Here is a 16,786-nt window from a genome sequence, read left to right as displayed (position 1 = left end):
CTCAGCACTGCAGGGAAAGCAATGTTTCATGATGTTATTTGTCCCCACCCGTTTTCAGCCAGAGCCCGCCTCCTGCGCCCTGATTGGCTGGAGCCATCCGCAGTCCTGCGCTCTATTTGGCAGTTTATGAAATATTAGCAAATCCTAGCGCAGTGGTAGGGGCTTAGCGGAATAGAGGTAGGAAACAAAAGTAACAAAAAATAAATAATCAAATAAAATGGGGACTTGACACAATTAGGACAGAAGGAACATCTCTCCTTATCCATTCCCGCACATGTATGTGCTTTAGTCGTGCATATAATATTTTGTTATTCCAAGAAAACATCAGATATCAAGATTGACATACATTCCTAAATAAAAACAGTAAGGATTTGTCATGAATGTAAAAGTGAAATGTGAAAATAATAGTTATCCATAATTCATTATTAATCCAGCCACTCCTACTATAAATATACACTGCTCTGATGGGAATTTTTTTTTAAACAAATCTCTTCCATGTATGGCCTATTGGTTTTACACAAGCCAGGCTTCATTTATATATATGTTTTTCTAATAGTAAAATTAACATTGGATCTGTAAATGTTTGCTAATGTTGTCAAAGGCCAGAGTCTATCAAATCAGACTTTAAATTAATGTATATTACATAATTGTTTGTTTTATTTCATATATACAAAATATCTAAAATGAAAATAATTACAAGTTATGAATAGATTAAACATAAATTGTTGGTTAGGGTAATGACAGTCATTCTATGACATTCTATGTATCTAGAGTATTTCTAATTAAAAGATGTATAGAAAAATCCATTAATATAAAGAATTATTCAATTCCTATAGCAAATGGCAGTTTCAACCCTTTTTTTTTTTAAACAATGGTTCTAACTGCCCCCTCCAGTACTTCAATTGACACCCTATAAAACTTGCACAGGACTGCCCCAAGCACTTCTTTGTCTTGCTTTACTTCACAAAAGAACATCTGCATGAAGAATAGTGAAAAAACAACAGCCCCCTGTACTTTGTACAATAGGGTCCTTCCACAGGGTGCACAAGATGTAATGATGTCTTTACAAATACACATAATGCAGATGGCACTAAATCCAGCCACATACTGTCGACAATCATGGCTCTAATTGGGGTTTTTACAGTGTACAGGAATGTTCTGGAAGTCTCCAGTGTAACACTATAGTCAGAAGTGTGGATGCATGTAGTCCCTGTAATGGCCCATCAGGGAAAATGGGTCTCTGTAGTGAACATTTTAATTGTTTGTGAGTAGAATGTGTGTTTACTCTATATTCACACCCACAGCTAAGCTTTTCCTCTTGAGAGGAAAGTCAACAGTCAGCAGAAGTGTCTTTGAAAAACACATGTATAACCTCTTTCTCTGCATTGCGTTGAAGTTGTACTTAGCTGGTCAGAGAGTGTAATTACGGTTTGCTAAAATTTGCTGCATCAGACAAATTCTTGCACTGATTGAGATGCAAGAAATTCCTTTGAGCTTAGATGGTTTCTGCGTTCCCTAGTTTGTTTCTAAATATAATCATGCATGGATATTTTGAAGTCAATCTATTTTAAGCTTTTATGTTTCTGTTTTCTGCCAGATTTCTGGGAAGCCAGAATCTTATTTGTTTGGACTGAACTCAGCAGTTGTTCAACTCAAGTCAGCTTTTTCTACTAAGTAATCAATGAGCCCCAGTCAGCACTACTTTTGTTGTTTCCAATCAAAACAACAAATGTAAATAGATAAACTTAGATGAATCTAATTTACACAGGTCAACATTTCTGACCTATATAACAGGTTGTTTTACAGACATACTGTATGTACTCCATTATCAACTATCCAGAAAACCTGTCAGGTACGATGGACATCTTTTCCAATGATCATGTAAACAGCCTCTAAACATCTTCCCTGGTTTATCAGATTAAGACTAATCCAAAGCTTACAAGCCCTGACAAAAATTATGGAATCTTTAGGTTTTTTTTTTTTTTTTTTTTACTTTGTAGCAAATAAATCACCGATATGACACAATTACATTTTTGCATTTAACACCTGAACATTCTGGTCATTTTACTTACAGATCAGTTATATAAAAAAATATGAAATTACTATTAAATTTGCTTTACTTAAAGCCAGTTATAGACACTGCTTACAGATCCTCAAGAGCTACTGGACTCCAATAGCCCTTTCGAGAATGAAATACAAAGAATATGGCAAATTGTTTGTTGTTTGTTCTCAGAAGTCTATTCATTTGGTGCAGGTACGCAACAACAGGGGTGTGCAGGTTGGTACTTGGAAAGTACAAGAAAGAAGTCAGTGTCAGAAAGGAAACTTCAAAGCATAATGCCTTGGTAATAGAAAATGCACAAAATGTCCAGGATGAAGCTCCATGCTGCAAAGCTAAAATGTCAACCACTATTTGAGAAAGTTGGAACCAGCTCCACATTGAGTGTTTTTATTTTCAATTCAAGTTCAAGCTTTAAATTAAGGCCAGATGAGTAGCAATAAATAGTGATTCCTCAATTTTTTCATCTTTATCAGTAAAAAATACCTTTAAAATGAACAATAAGTTTATTATTATAGTTAGATTTTTCACAGAGCCAGACAATTCAGCTAATAAACAAAACGTGTGGTGTTTTCATCATCTGTGTAAGGGGTTATAGATTAAATGGTGAATCACTACTCACCTTAAGACTTGGATTTACACTTATAGCAATGTGTGAAACACCACAAAATTCAGTGGGACAACTTCACAGACTTTGCTTTAAGGTCATATGACATTTAAAAGATTTAAATAGAAAAGTACAGTATACAGTAACAAAATTTTAATTACAGCCTTTCGCGTGTGTGAATGAAGATCTAGTATTTGGGATGAAGGTAATGTCTGCATATATTTTTGACTTTGACAGGAAATAGCATGATTTCCAGACCACATATTGGTTTTTAAAACAAGGACACAGTGCACCCTTATAAAGCACCCGAATCCGCAACTAAACATGAGTATCTGAGTTTAAGCGGAAAGCTACCCTTTTTTAAATCTTTCAATAGATTTAAAAAAGATTTCCTGTGGCCAGGATTTTCTTTGGGACTGTACAGACATCTCCATCATGAACATTAAGAGCATTTTATGTCAAAACATGCATCAGGAAACACAACCATGTAAAATTGTTTTGTGAGAAAGCAATTAAAGGCATTAAACACTTATGATTGTTCCCAGTTTCATCTTTGGTGCATCTCTACAATCAATCTCACATCAGATAAAAGGGAATTTTTGCCCATCTCCCAAAGTTACATAGTGCAGTTATTGCAGTGCTGAATACGACGTTGCAACGACAGAGGCTCTATTTTCCCAATTACTGGTCAGTGAAATATCACCAAGAGTTTAAGGACTAATTAAAGGGTAAAAATACTACCTATTGTTGCTTTAACACACAAGTAGTGTTTTCACTGCTCAACCTTCATCTGCAATCACTTCATTGGCTCACTAACAAAACTTCTGCATGAAGGTGTGCTGCATGTAAATGATACAAATAAGGCACTGGTTGGCTAGGGCTTGACTTCAAGGATTGAAGCTGATTCACCATCTATACTGAGATCTTTCTGTTTCGAAGTAATAATAAATGCAGACTGCAATAATGTAATTGTTAAAAAAAAATGAACATATTCAATCTTATTTTCAAAAGTTTATTGAAAAGAGCTCCATCTCACAATAATAAAAAAAAAACATATTGCCTTTTCCATTCTGTTGTATCAAGTATAAAAGAAGGAAAAATGGAAAGTACTTCTATTTAAACAGGACGCACACTTCATGCACATCATTAGCATCTCCCGCTGGCTTCTAGTAACAGTACTTTGTTTGAGGTCTTCCTGGAAGTTCACAGAACAAATACAGAACCAGTCGACTGCACAAACCTTGCTGTACTCCCTCTAAACTACATAGAGGTACATATTGCACACACAATGGTGTGAAATCTGTGGCTCACATTGCTCTCTCAATCCTGAGGACATAAAGACATCTCATGAGAACACTGAAAAGCTGAACGTGATAACTTCCATCCGTAGATGTAAAACTTGAATGTATCTGAATCATGAATACGAACACATACAAATATGAAAACAGATTTAGGCAACAGAAATGAAGACAAAATATTCTTCTGCACACTGGCAGCACTGTAGAAACAAAATCTTGCTATCCAGGACTATTGCAGGGTACATACTAGATGTGTAAATGGTGAGTCATTTCACTAAACACACAAAAATCTATTAAACCAGACAGAAATTCCACCACTGAGATAAATCCAAAAGTATCTTTGTATTTTGAACAGTTCAATCTATTAAAGGAATATGTGAAGAAATTAAGGCGCTTTTGTACTGATGATTTTCAAACCAAATGAGTTCTAAACCATCAGTTGATTTTTAAAAATATTAAGTAATTTGGCTCAAGATTAAACAAGAGTTTTTCACATAATATCAATAGTAAAACACTATGCAGCATTTCAGTATGTGGCTCTTTTCAGCTCCTATATGAAACATTTATTTGGTCAAAAGTAGTCATATACTGCTAATGAACAGGCAATAATGGCAGTAGTGGTACTTGAATTAGAGTCTGAAACCACACTGCCCCCAAGTGCCCACAAGCTATTTTCTAACCCATTTCAACATTGTGGAATCTTATTCTGATTGAAACGTTATTGTGGCAATGAATTTACACCCCTACACTCTTTATAAAATGTTGCAAAATGAAAATTCATGAAGTTTCCATAACCTTCAACCTATATTAAACATGAAACTGATTATCTTAAAAGAAAACAGATCTTTGAACTATGAAAACAGTGATGGAAGACCATTTCTGACTGCTCATCAGATTTTTCTTTTTTATTATTATTATTTTTAAACAGAAGTGATATAAGTCAAGTATGTTAATGGTAACCAACAGAAAGAAAAAGTGCGAGGGAGAGAAACACACAAGCTAATATCTTCTTGCCAGCTTTTACCCAATGTGTCAGACTCAAACTCTGTAGCTTTTTTGTTTATGATTTATTTATTTGCATACCCATTTTAATCAAGGATGTCACGTTTCAGTATGTGGAAATAACCTCAAATCATTCCACAACCCTTGAGACAAGCTACTATGTACAACCTAAACATGGAAACTCCTTCTCATGACCACTATATACAGAGACACTGCTAAAAGGTCTGCCGCACATACATGAGATGTTGTGTGGTCTCGTGTGTAGCAGCTCAAACCCTGTTATTCAGAGCAGATGCAGAGACAGTGCTTTGCTGAACCAAATGGAAAACATTCACAACCTCCACTGAGCAAAGGAAAATATTGGGAGTGCCCTATTTGACTGATATGCGAGTCTACCCTGACCATGCAGGATAACTGGGCCTTCGTTCTGTGATGGCTTGAACCAATGGCCAGTACAATCACAGGCTTCTTCCTCAACAAGGAATCCTTGGAGTGTCACACTTTGAGGACTGCCAGAGCGTTACGGTGACAGACCTGTAGCAGTGGATTTGAGGGATTGAGACTGCTTTTTCAGGTTTGTCACCTCTGCACTGCAGTTCTGGAGGCTAAAGATACTTTCCCTCGGCTGCTCCCACGAGCATAGATTGTGGCTGGGCTTTTCTCACTGGGACCTCTCCCAGCCTGCAGTCGCTTGCCCATAGCCTCAGTCTCTGAGTCACTGAGTTCCAGATCAGGACAGTACCCATCGCTGTCCTGGTATACTCTATGGCTCCCTGGTGGTCGGTCAGTGGCTGATTTAGCACAGTTTGTCCTCTCTTTGTTGACCACTTTGCGAGCGTTTTTCTCAGCACTCCAGAAGTCCTCTGTAGTCCGTACCAAACTGACAGTCGCTTGTTTGAAGGTCCTGCCAAAGTGTTCTAGGGCAGATTTGTGAAAACTGCCTGAGTGACTCTTTCCAGAATCTTCAATACAAGTTGTCTGTTCAGAGGGAGTCTGGCAGGAAGTGTCTCTTTGAACTATAGGCTTCTCCATGATGCCATTAGACTTTACCAGACGTGGCCTATCCTGTTCAGTCTTTTCCTTTCCATTAGATGAATGGCCATGTAGAGCGGCATGTAGAGCCAGAGGCTTTCCCGTGGGTTTAATGGGTAATGGCAATGTATTAGGGGTGCCACTGTCCCGCCGGACAGCAGGAAGAAGGCCATTAGCTTGCTCCTCCTTCCGAACCCGGCCATGGTGGAGCTGAGGTTTGCCCAGCCCAATTCCCGTTCCACACACATCATATACGTTACTGCTATTATCTGGGCACAGTGGCCCATTACCAGATTTGGTGCTGGTTTTGATGTTGCCCAGTGACCCCTTGGGCATTTTGAGTTTAAGTGTTATCCTGGGTGGAGGCCGGAAGAGAAGATTTTCCACAGGAGAGGACACTGGCAGCCCTGTATATAAAAATGCATTAAAAACAGTGGCTTCTCACTATCAAACAAAGGCAATAATGTAAAGTAATTTTATGGTTTGCACACAATTGTATAAAGTGTGTATACCTTTAGCATTTTCACTTAACACTGATATACAACTCTGTTACAAATGGCTCTATGTTCATTACCTGCAGATAGTTCTTGGTTGATGAGTTTGACGTGAAGGTTAAATATCTGCTCCTGAGCTTTACTCTGGGACAATTTTAGCTTCTCACGCCGACTCACCATGTAACACAGGTTCCTCACCTTCAACATCACCAAAAAATAAATAAATAAATAAAAAATAACATTCCATCAGGCTATAAGTAAGTGACTTCATCAAGACATCAGCAACTCACTGAACTTTACTCACCCTCTCCAGGTCTTGTCTCAGATGCATGAACATGCGCATGCGTGTGTGGATGCTGTCTTCCTGTGGTTGCAGCAGGAGGTTCTCCTCATCATCTTTGGGTGGCAGCAGAGCTTTATTAAAGTTGGTCTTCCTCTTCAGCTTCCAGTACTGGTAGATAAAGTCTAACAGATGGAGGGGCAGCCCAAGATCCATTGCCAATTCCTCAGGCTGCACCAACTTATAAAACTCCTCCTCCAGCTCCTGGAGCTTCTGTGCCCTCAGACTGACTTTCTCTGTCTCTGTGGGGGGTTTGTGGCGGGCTGGGCTTAGACCAGGTTCTCCTGTTTTGGACTTGCTATGCTTCAGGCAGTAGGATTTGAACTTAACCTCGTCTCCCTCATCCAGGATGGTTTTCATCTCCAGATTGTGCTCAAAAGCACAGGTGACATGAAAAGGAATAGTGCAGTTCTTTACTGAACACTGGCAAGACAAGATTAGAGAATTAGAGAGTGACACCACATGCATTTTCATGTGTAAATACATTTCTTTTACTCAGTGATATCCTTGCATCTCTCCCAAACGTACCTGTATACAGGCTCCAGTCTTGAGTTTGCAGAGGCTACAGATTAGAGACCAGCGGCTGGGTGGAATGTGAGACACTTTAGTAATGGGCTCCATTCTCTCTGGACAAGCAATGCTTACCTACAAACAAAACAATTTCACCCAAGTTGGCTTTTGTTTAAACAAATTATGATTTTCATATTTACTGTATGTATCTTATCTATATTTACATATTTGTTTTAAACAGGAAGTATACCTCAGGAATCCAAAGGGCACAACTAACATGTGCCCACTTTGTGCCAGCTCGTGTAGCCTTCATAGCACCTCCCTTTTTGGGACACAGAATGCATTGTGGATCGATGCCTAGCACACAGGTTCTGCACAGCCAGTTTCCATCTGGGACTTTCACTATGCCATAACAAGCCTAAAAAACATGAAGGTTTGTAATGGTGAACACATATTCAAACCACATAGGGCAGTAGTTATGTACTTTTGATGAGCATTATTATAATTCATTTCAAATGCTAATTTTGATGACTACTACCATCTATATGTTTTATAAACAGTTAGTGTTACATTAACATTTTTCTGGCTTTCCTTAGCTGTCATTTTTTCCCCCACTACTTACAAAGAACAAGTTTAATGCTGAAAAACTTTGGGATTTAAAATCTTATTCATGGGAAACTAAATGACATAAAAATAATGAATTATTAATTTATTAATGCATTGTCTGTAACCGCTTATCCAGTTAGAGGGCTGCAGTGGGTCCGGAGCCTAACTGGAATCACTGGGCGCAAGGCAGGAACACACCCTGGAGGGGGCACCAGTCCTTCACAGGACTATACGCGTTCACTCACACACTTACACCTATGGACACTTTAGAGTCGCCAATCCACCTAGCAACATGTTTTTGGACTGTGGGAGGAAACCCACCAAACTCCTTACAGACAGTCACCTAAAGAGGAACTCGAAGCCACAACCTCCGAGTCCCTGGAGCTGCGTGACTGTGACACTACCTCCTCCGCCACAGTGCTGCACTAATAATTAATGATTTTACTTTATAATTAGCCTAATAACATTTTTTATTATACAGTCAAAACACATTTTAATATAATGTATAGGGCATTTTTTTTAAAACACATGCCAAATATAGAAGCAAATGCATAAAGTACTGTTTATTGCAATATTTAGAATGTATTTTTCTGAACAAGTGAGAAGACAATATATCTAAAACATGTTTGGAATCAAAATTTGGCTTTGTAAATGAGAACAAAAGCTTCTACCAGCTAGCACTGATAAACCACGGAAGACAGTCAACCCAAAACATCTCTCATTTCCATGTAAAAATATATCATCTAAACTTTTAAATATGGTGGCACAAGCTACCTCATAGAATTATACAGTGTCACAAAACATATGCTACATTCTCAACCAAATGCTACTAAGGTGGTATTCAAAACCCACATCAGGACCTAACCTCTTACACATCTAAATGTACCAATTCCAGATTAGGAGTGCTGATCTAAAATCAATTTTAGTGACAATGATCATACGTATAGAGGAATCTGATCTGAGACCAGTCTTCTCATTTAAAACAGTCAATTTAAAGTCAGTCATTTTAAAAAAAGTCAATTACACATTTATAGCTCATAGTGAGTCTTATTTAATTTTTATTATAGGTTAGTTGAAAAAATATAAGCCCCCTCCAGAAGGACTGGCACCCCCTCCAGGGTGTATTCCTGCCTCGCGCTCAAGGATTCCGGGTAGGCTCTGGGCCCACTGCGACCCCGAACTAGATAATCAACTGGATCTATTATATTAGTCCATAGTCGACTATCCCTAATTAAAATACTGTAGATATGGGTTACTGCGAACATAACCATGTTTCAAAAAATTGTATCTTAAATGTGTTCCCTTTGTTTCGACTACCAGTCAACACAGACCTTTTCACCTCAAAAGCATTCCACAGTCCTAACCCCTTCTATTGTTTGCCAACACGGCCTTGATCACCAAGGATTAGAAAGATTTTAATACAGAGTCATGCATGAAATAAATGTAAACTTTCAAGACCTGTTGTTTAAACAAAAAAAAAAAAATCTAATTACAAGACAACCATTTATGGAATTAACATACTTTTAGGTTTCTGTAATACATTTGTGTAAAATAGAGGAATTAAATGTCTGTGTTTTCATATTGTTTATTACCCATTTTGTCCTTCAATTTATCCAATAAATATTATGGTAAAACATTTAGCACTGTGACCTCCACATATTGCGAATAAATTTAATATGGAAGACAGCACAAACATTTCAAACTCACCTGGTGCACACAGATGTTACACTTATCACAGAAGACCATGTCATTTCCCTCCTCACTGTCTGGCGACCGACATACATCACAAATGACATCCTCATCATACTCAATGCCAAGTCCTTCTTCAGTTTCTATGGCATGGTTCATGTTGTCATGGCACTTTCTTTCAAGAGCCTCCATTGCTCTCTCCATGGTTAACTCATCTACAGGCCCTTCACCTGAAAGAGAGGCACCATAATAATAATAAAAAAAAAACTGTAAATAATATTCTACCATTTCAAAATGTCAAATGCAGCAACTTTCAAAACATTACCAAAAAATATAGCTACTTCTATTATTAATAATAATAATAATAACACAAATTTCTGCCATTTTAAAAGTTCTAATTTTTTAGCAAACTACTACAGTTTTGAATGGGAAATACTGATGTAGCATGAACTCAACTGAAATACAAGTCATTTAGATAACTTTGTATTAAATCAGATTAGGTCATTGTTTATGTTAAACATCAAGAAAGATATATGCAGTCTAATTTTTCTTACCCATTTGATACAGCTCCATGTTGAGCTCTTGCAGCCAGTATAGGTCCATATCGTCCAGGTCATATCTGCACATGGCATCAGCTAGCTCTTTAATATTCACATACCCTGTCTCTGTCAAATCCTGACTCCAGCACTGTATATACTTCCTCTGTCTGGAGAACAGAATTTGCTTCGACTTCTCAGCGATTATTCTGTACAGAGACACAATATAAATAATTAACTGATGGACCGCTATATTAAAAAGAATGATGAGAACAATGTAGCATGTAAAAGAGGAAAATCTAAAAAAAAAAAAAAAAAAGCCAGTTATGCAACAAGCATTGAATAGTGATAATTATAAATAATGTCTGAGCAAGTAAGAAGAACAGAAGAACAAATCAAATGAAAGGCAGTGTGAGTGTGTGAGACAGTGAGAGAGAAACATACCAACCTTACAATGGGCTCTGGGATGGTATCTGGACTGGCAGGTACCTGTACACCTTTCTCCCATTCTTGCTTCCATGTGTCAGCAAGCAGGTAGTAGTCTTCTGTAGAGATGTGGTGGGAATCTGGCAGCTTCATAGCACTGATCAGGTCTTTTCTGAACACCTGTGAAAAACATTATTGGACACATTGTAAAAATCTGATTCAGAAAATGTGATATATGGTTTTCAGTTTAAATGTAGGTATTTATGACTTACTGTAATGGTCCACTGTGCATTTGTGTGTCATTGTTTTTTTCCCCTGATACATGTTCAGACTTGACTCTATATAGTATTACGCAAGCATATAAGAGGGCAACTTCATACTACCATGTAAACAAAGCTTTCAAATTCCAAAATATTACACTTACTTCTGCTGGCTTTTTCTGCGCAGAGGCAGGGGTTCCAGGTTTGCTTCCATACTTGTTTGAAGAGAAGGAGGTGGAGGGAGCTGCATCGTTATGAACAGGAGCAAATAAATTAAACACCACAAGTACTTCTAATAATTATTTACTTTCTCAAATGAACATCTAAATTTGCAAATACAAAGAAAATGTGATTATATTTGAAACACGATTTACTCACTTTCATTGTCTGAACTGTCACTACTGCTTGAATTCCTGAGTCTTTTCATCGTGACATATCCTGAAAAAGAAAGATGGAGAACTTCATATAAACCTTCAATTTCTTTCATTAGTTACACTTCTTTGTCTGTGTGTAAAATTTACAAGATCAGCACCACTGGGGGACGTCAACAATCAGTTCTTAAAATTGACACATGTTCAGACAGGACTGGTCAATTTGAAAGTAAAATGAGACACTAAAAATAAAACTAATCATTGTTGGGGATGGGGGTTAGGAAATTAGTTGCAAATTTTAGTTTAATATTGGTCAGGCCCTGACAAATCAATCTGGATGCTATGTATTGTTTAATGGTGTTATGTAGTTTTATTGCCAGCTCAGCTCAGGTAAAATAGCAAATAAAGACTGTCAGTCATTAACTCACCATAAATTTGTAGCTCATGCTAGACTTCCTTCAGGCCTGTTTCAGTGATCCACTTTTTATATCTGTAAAAAGTATAAAACATGCATCAGAGAAAGACCTGAGAATGATTTGTAAGTTCTAACTGGTGGGCAGTGGGTAAAGGGGAGTGTGGGGGGCAACAGGATTATATGGCACCCAGACACAAAATTGCACAGATTTATCCTGCTCCAGTGCCTTACTGAGGGGCCTCCTTAAATAAATATTAACTCAGCCCAGCCTACACACACACAAACAATATAACTGCAAGAGCAACTCATAAGACAGATTAAAGTAGTGATATAGTAATGCTACTATTGGGATTTGTTTACCAGTTACAGTTTTCCTAAACCAAAAGAAACATTTATACGCGTGTTCAGAATTTCCCATAAGAGGATATAAAACAAAGTTAACTTTTCAGTCAGTACCTATTTGTTACCAGGCTTTTGAAACGTATCTCAAACACAATATTATTTCTCATTTTAGCAGACTAATCAAGCATTGAGCTATGAAAAGCGTGCAACAACCTATGTAACCCAAGTTCATCCATTTTTAAACTGTTATTTTGTGGGATTTTCTTTGTGTACTTTACGTTACTCAGACTAATAATTTGGTCTATGTCATGGGTTGACATGAACCTTGATGAATTCTCTCATTTACTCTCAGCTATCTAGCACAGACACTATAAATACCAGACACAGGAAGCTGCAGGAGCAAACTTCGAAATGGAATCTGCCTGCCTTGCAGCATGCAAAATCCAGAAAGAGAACTCCCCACACAGTAACCACTAGGGGACATATTCTATCACTATTTTAGGAATGCACAAATATCCCCAATACAGTGAGTGACAATTGAGGATGCCAATGTTGCTGCCACTTAAGACTGGAATAATCTCTGTTAATCAGTTACATTTAAAAATGAAATATTTTATATGTAAAAACAAAAACAAACAAAAAACTTGTTAAACAAACAGCGAAGGTTGTGTATACATATATATATATATATATATATATATATATATATACACACACACATTAGTGTATTAATGTAAAATTAGACACGTTTCCCAAGTTCATTCATCCATTGTCTATAACTGCTTATCCAGTTCAGGGTTGCGGTGGGTCCGGAGCCTACCCGGAATCACTGGGAGCAAGGCAGGAACACACCCTGGAGGGTGCACCAGTCCTTCACAGGGCAACACACACACACATTCACTCAAACCTACAGGCACTTCGGAGTCAATAACCCACCTAAAAACGTGTATTTTTTGGACCGTGGGAGGAAAGCAGAACACCTGAAGGAAACCCATGCGAACACCAGGGCTACACACAGACAAAACATGTTAATGATTACTTATTTTACATCAGAAACAGTGAAACAAATCACCAAAATGCTAAGAAAAAGTCCAGACAATTTTCATTGATCAAATTACAAGCATACTGAAAAAAGCTCACGTTACCCCTGAGTGACAGACCTTTGAGAATGGCCAATGGCAAATTTCACAAGTATGTTAGTTGCTTCCACTCCAGCTCCTGACACAAAACCTTGATTACACCCCACCATACAGCTTCTCTCATTGTAAGACCACATGACAGAGTTATCATAAATCAGTACCATATTCTATCCCTGAAACATACTTAAAAGCAAGTCTCAACATTTCACTGCACTGTCCCCAACTAAAGCCTAAGGACTGTACTTCCACAGACATATTTGTACCTGTAAAACAAAACATGACCTGGATTCTGGTGAGCAGGCAACTCAGACATAGATACTTAAGCAAAAAAACTGTTGGTGATAGTGCTTCATTAGAGAAGAAAGCACAAAAGTCATGTGCAGGTACAAACTATAAAGCAGCCTAGGAAGCATCAGTCCTTACATATACAGAGATTGATTTGACTGCTCTAGATTTGAGAAGGCCACTATAAATCTTTTTTGTGTTGCTCTACATCTACACAAAAGAATGAAGCCCCTCCATGCAGTTGCACTTTTTACTGAATTTTAAACAAAAACAGAGCACAATTTTCACATACTTTTTTGTGTTTCGGTCAGTCATCTGTCATTCAAATAAACAACAAGCCATCTTGGTTTGTTTTATTTTTTTTTTTAATGGAAACAAATATTCTTGTAAGAATGCAGTTTAAGGATCCAAACCAGAAACTGCTGACAGGTTTGAATGGACATGGACTAAGCCAAGTCTATGATTAACTTGTAAAGAAAACAGTGATTTGCAATTGAAAATCATTTTAGTCTGCACTTAAATTTCATCTGAATAAAGACTCCAAAAAATATTAAACACAAAATGAAACTTAACTGAACAAACAAAGGCACAGGCAGCTCTAGAGCCGTCCTGCTTCACAGTACGCCTGAATGGAGCAGGCCAAAGCCACATGGGTCCAGCACCCTCCAACCCCCACTCCCTTAACCACCAGCTACAGAGCACAATGCCATGCCCAATCACACCACACCACACCATCTTGCTCTCCCAACACACAAGGTTGAGGGACCACTGAAAGTTGGCCTGCATCCCAGTGGCAGCCTGCATTGGAGCAACACACCAAACCAGGCCTGCTGTGTAATGAACTGCTCTAGTAGCAGCAAAGATCTTTAAATATGTTGCTAATAATTTTTTTTTAATTATTTCATTTTGCAATAGAGCCAATCTGACCACTTGAAAATACTTAAAAGTACAGGATTTTAGCAAAAATAAATACATTGGATTTCAGTGCTGTATCAATATCAGAAGTCTGCTCGGGACTTGCAGAAACAGATTTATGACATTTTACAGAGAAAGCCAACTGGGATCTCTAATTCTGCCTGTCAAATGGGCCCTAGGGGGATAGTAGTGTCTTTCTGTACCCTTCCATACAGTCAAATTAGGAGGCAGGCTGCAGCAAGCTTTGCTTGTGGAGTTACAAAAATGTATAGTGAATGTTGTATAATGACAAACAAAACAAAACTGTCTTCTGAAGCAACACAAACACAATGTGCAAATAGAGTAGGAAACCACATATTTGAGCAGAGCTGGTGTGTTATTAAAGCCTTTTTTGCGAGTCTGACATGATTAAACTGAACACTTCAATAAATATTTTGAAGTGCAATGCAAAAGGGTGAACACCCATTGAAACTGCTTTTTGGGCCTAGGATAAGCCTAAATCTGGGCCTGGGAAACTGAAGTTTACCACTTAAAATCAGAACCAGAGTCTACTGCATTGTTTTGAATACAGCACCTTTCTTGGGGGAAATGTTCGGCCTCTTTACATTTAATCTGTGATCGCGCATGCGCACAATAGCCACAGACCGTTCATGAGAGGAAGGCGTACCGAATTCTTTCTGAACCATTTCCTTTCACCGCGAATTACTTAACTCCTGAATAAAGCACACATTCATGACATACACCTGGCAACATTAACTCCGTCCTGTCAGCCAGTACTCATTCTGCGGATACAGGGCCGTTAAAATAGTTTAGAGTACATGTAGTCCAGACTCTGCCGTGATAATAGCCATGCCGAGACATGTTATATTACACACTGTATAGTTTTCTCCATGAGAAAATAAAAGATACGACAATGTGAGTGCATGGAACCGCGAAGCTTGATATTTATGCGAGGCTGCCAGATCAGTGTTTAATCATCGCCAATTATGTGTAACCTAACCAAATTAAGTCAAAATGGTATCTTGCCGTTCCACCTTAAATTTTGCAGCAGTTACATTTTGGCGTCTGCAGGGTCTTTATCAGAAGTTCGGAAGGTGCAGCACCATTTAAAGTGGAATGGAAATGTGGAATAAGAAGCTAACTTCAGTCTCGTCTTGCTACACCAGAGAGAAGCTACCAGTGTACGCTTTTTAAGGTGGAACGGAGAAGTTGAAAAAAATAACCGAACTTCATCGCTGTCGTTAACCGGGCTAACTTCTGTTAGCTGTGCGTTTTTCAGTTGGATAAGTTAAAGAAACGCGCTTGTTGCACGAGTGTCCACGGGTTAGCCTCAGTCAGCCTCGCTAATATGGCAAAGATCAACAAAAGGCCTCTACAGTTCTAGACATGGGGCAGTGTTGGTCCTGTTTTACAGAAGTGATTTCTACTCCGCTGTTAGCTCACACGGCCTTTGGCGCCAAACTACAGCCGCCTCCAGCTCAGGGGCAGGAGAGAAACCAGCGCCACGTTTAGAGAAATTAACACGCACTGTGTATGCGTATACAACACGTTAATGCGGGAAGAGCAAAGGAGGAGACCGATGGTCCCCTCCCAAGACCTAGTGCTGGTGGGGACATGTCAGTATACCGGGTGTAGACACTGTGTTGAGCGGGCGGGCAGTAGAGAGAAGGCCCCGCGGATAAACCTCCACACAGCGCTCAGAGAGAGAGGCAGCAGTAAGTGTATTGTTCATTTATCCAAGCCTCACCTCAGACCCAGAGCCGACAGTACCAAGCTCCACCACAGTGCCCACGCGCCTCTTCTCAAGGGAACCTCCAAGACGAGCTGAAAATAAGGCTATTTCGGCTGTTTTTGTGGGTTTCTTCTCCACGCTGTCAGTGTTCCGAAGCAGCAATCTGCTCTCCACCACCAAGGCACAACAGCCCTATTGTACAGCGCGGGTCGCAGGGTCCTAAACTCCGCCTCTTCGTGGCCATGGGAGCGCCCATGCTGCTTCCTGTCTTCTTCGCTTTCATGAATCAGCTGCAGTTTATCTTTTCTGATTTTGAATATAACTAATTTCAAGTTTTTATAGTGGAACGTTTAGTGTGGATGTAATTACTGAAATTTTATATATTCAAATACGATAAATATACTAAACATTGTAGAGACCCTTATAATAGCAAATTCGGCTACTCTAATGTGCACTTTACGTGGGCGTATGTTCAGTGGGTAACACAGAGTTTGTATGATCACCATAGAAACGCATGAAACGAAACGGGATTGAGCCCAAGGTCTCCATGCCCAAAGCCAAGCATGAGTAAGAGTGGCTGTGATGTAGAACTAATCATCCGCATCAGTATCTAATTTCATTAATGTTCTCATGGCCGAATAGCATCACATCCTCCCAGCAGTGATCCAAAATCTTGTGAAAATCTTTCAGAAGACGATGTTAATACACCAGGAGAGACACTCCTTCAG

The 16,786-nt window shown here is 38.7% G+C and overlaps 1 protein-coding gene across 1 annotated transcript; it reads right to left on the bottom strand.

Moving 5' to 3' along the window:
* Nucleotides 1–3,696: 3,696 nt before the first annotated feature.
* Nucleotides 3,697–16,293, bottom strand: jade3 (jade family PHD finger 3). The gene is made up of 12 exons (XM_066665441.1): nt 16,074–16,293; nt 11,659–11,720; nt 11,238–11,297; nt 11,024–11,103; nt 10,622–10,779; nt 10,192–10,382; nt 9,656–9,867; nt 7,593–7,760; nt 7,361–7,477; nt 6,797–7,255; nt 6,573–6,690; nt 3,697–6,405 (listed from the first exon to the last, which is right to left on the bottom strand). Exons 3-12 carry the CDS (start codon nt 11,284–11,286, stop codon nt 5,546–5,548), a joined length of 2,412 nt encoding a protein of 803 aa, XP_066521538.1. The 5' UTR covers nt 11,287–11,297; nt 11,659–11,720; nt 16,074–16,293; the 3' UTR covers nt 3,697–5,545.
* Nucleotides 16,294–16,786: the final 493 nt, after the last annotated feature.

This window comes from Hoplias malabaricus, chromosome 3, assembly GCF_029633855.1.
Source record: "Hoplias malabaricus isolate fHopMal1 chromosome 3, fHopMal1.hap1, whole genome shotgun sequence".
Lineage (NCBI taxonomy): Eukaryota > Metazoa > Chordata > Actinopteri > Characiformes > Erythrinidae > Hoplias > Hoplias malabaricus.
The sequence above is the reverse complement of the archived record's forward strand: the minus strand, read 5'-3'. Positions and strand labels throughout refer to the sequence as shown.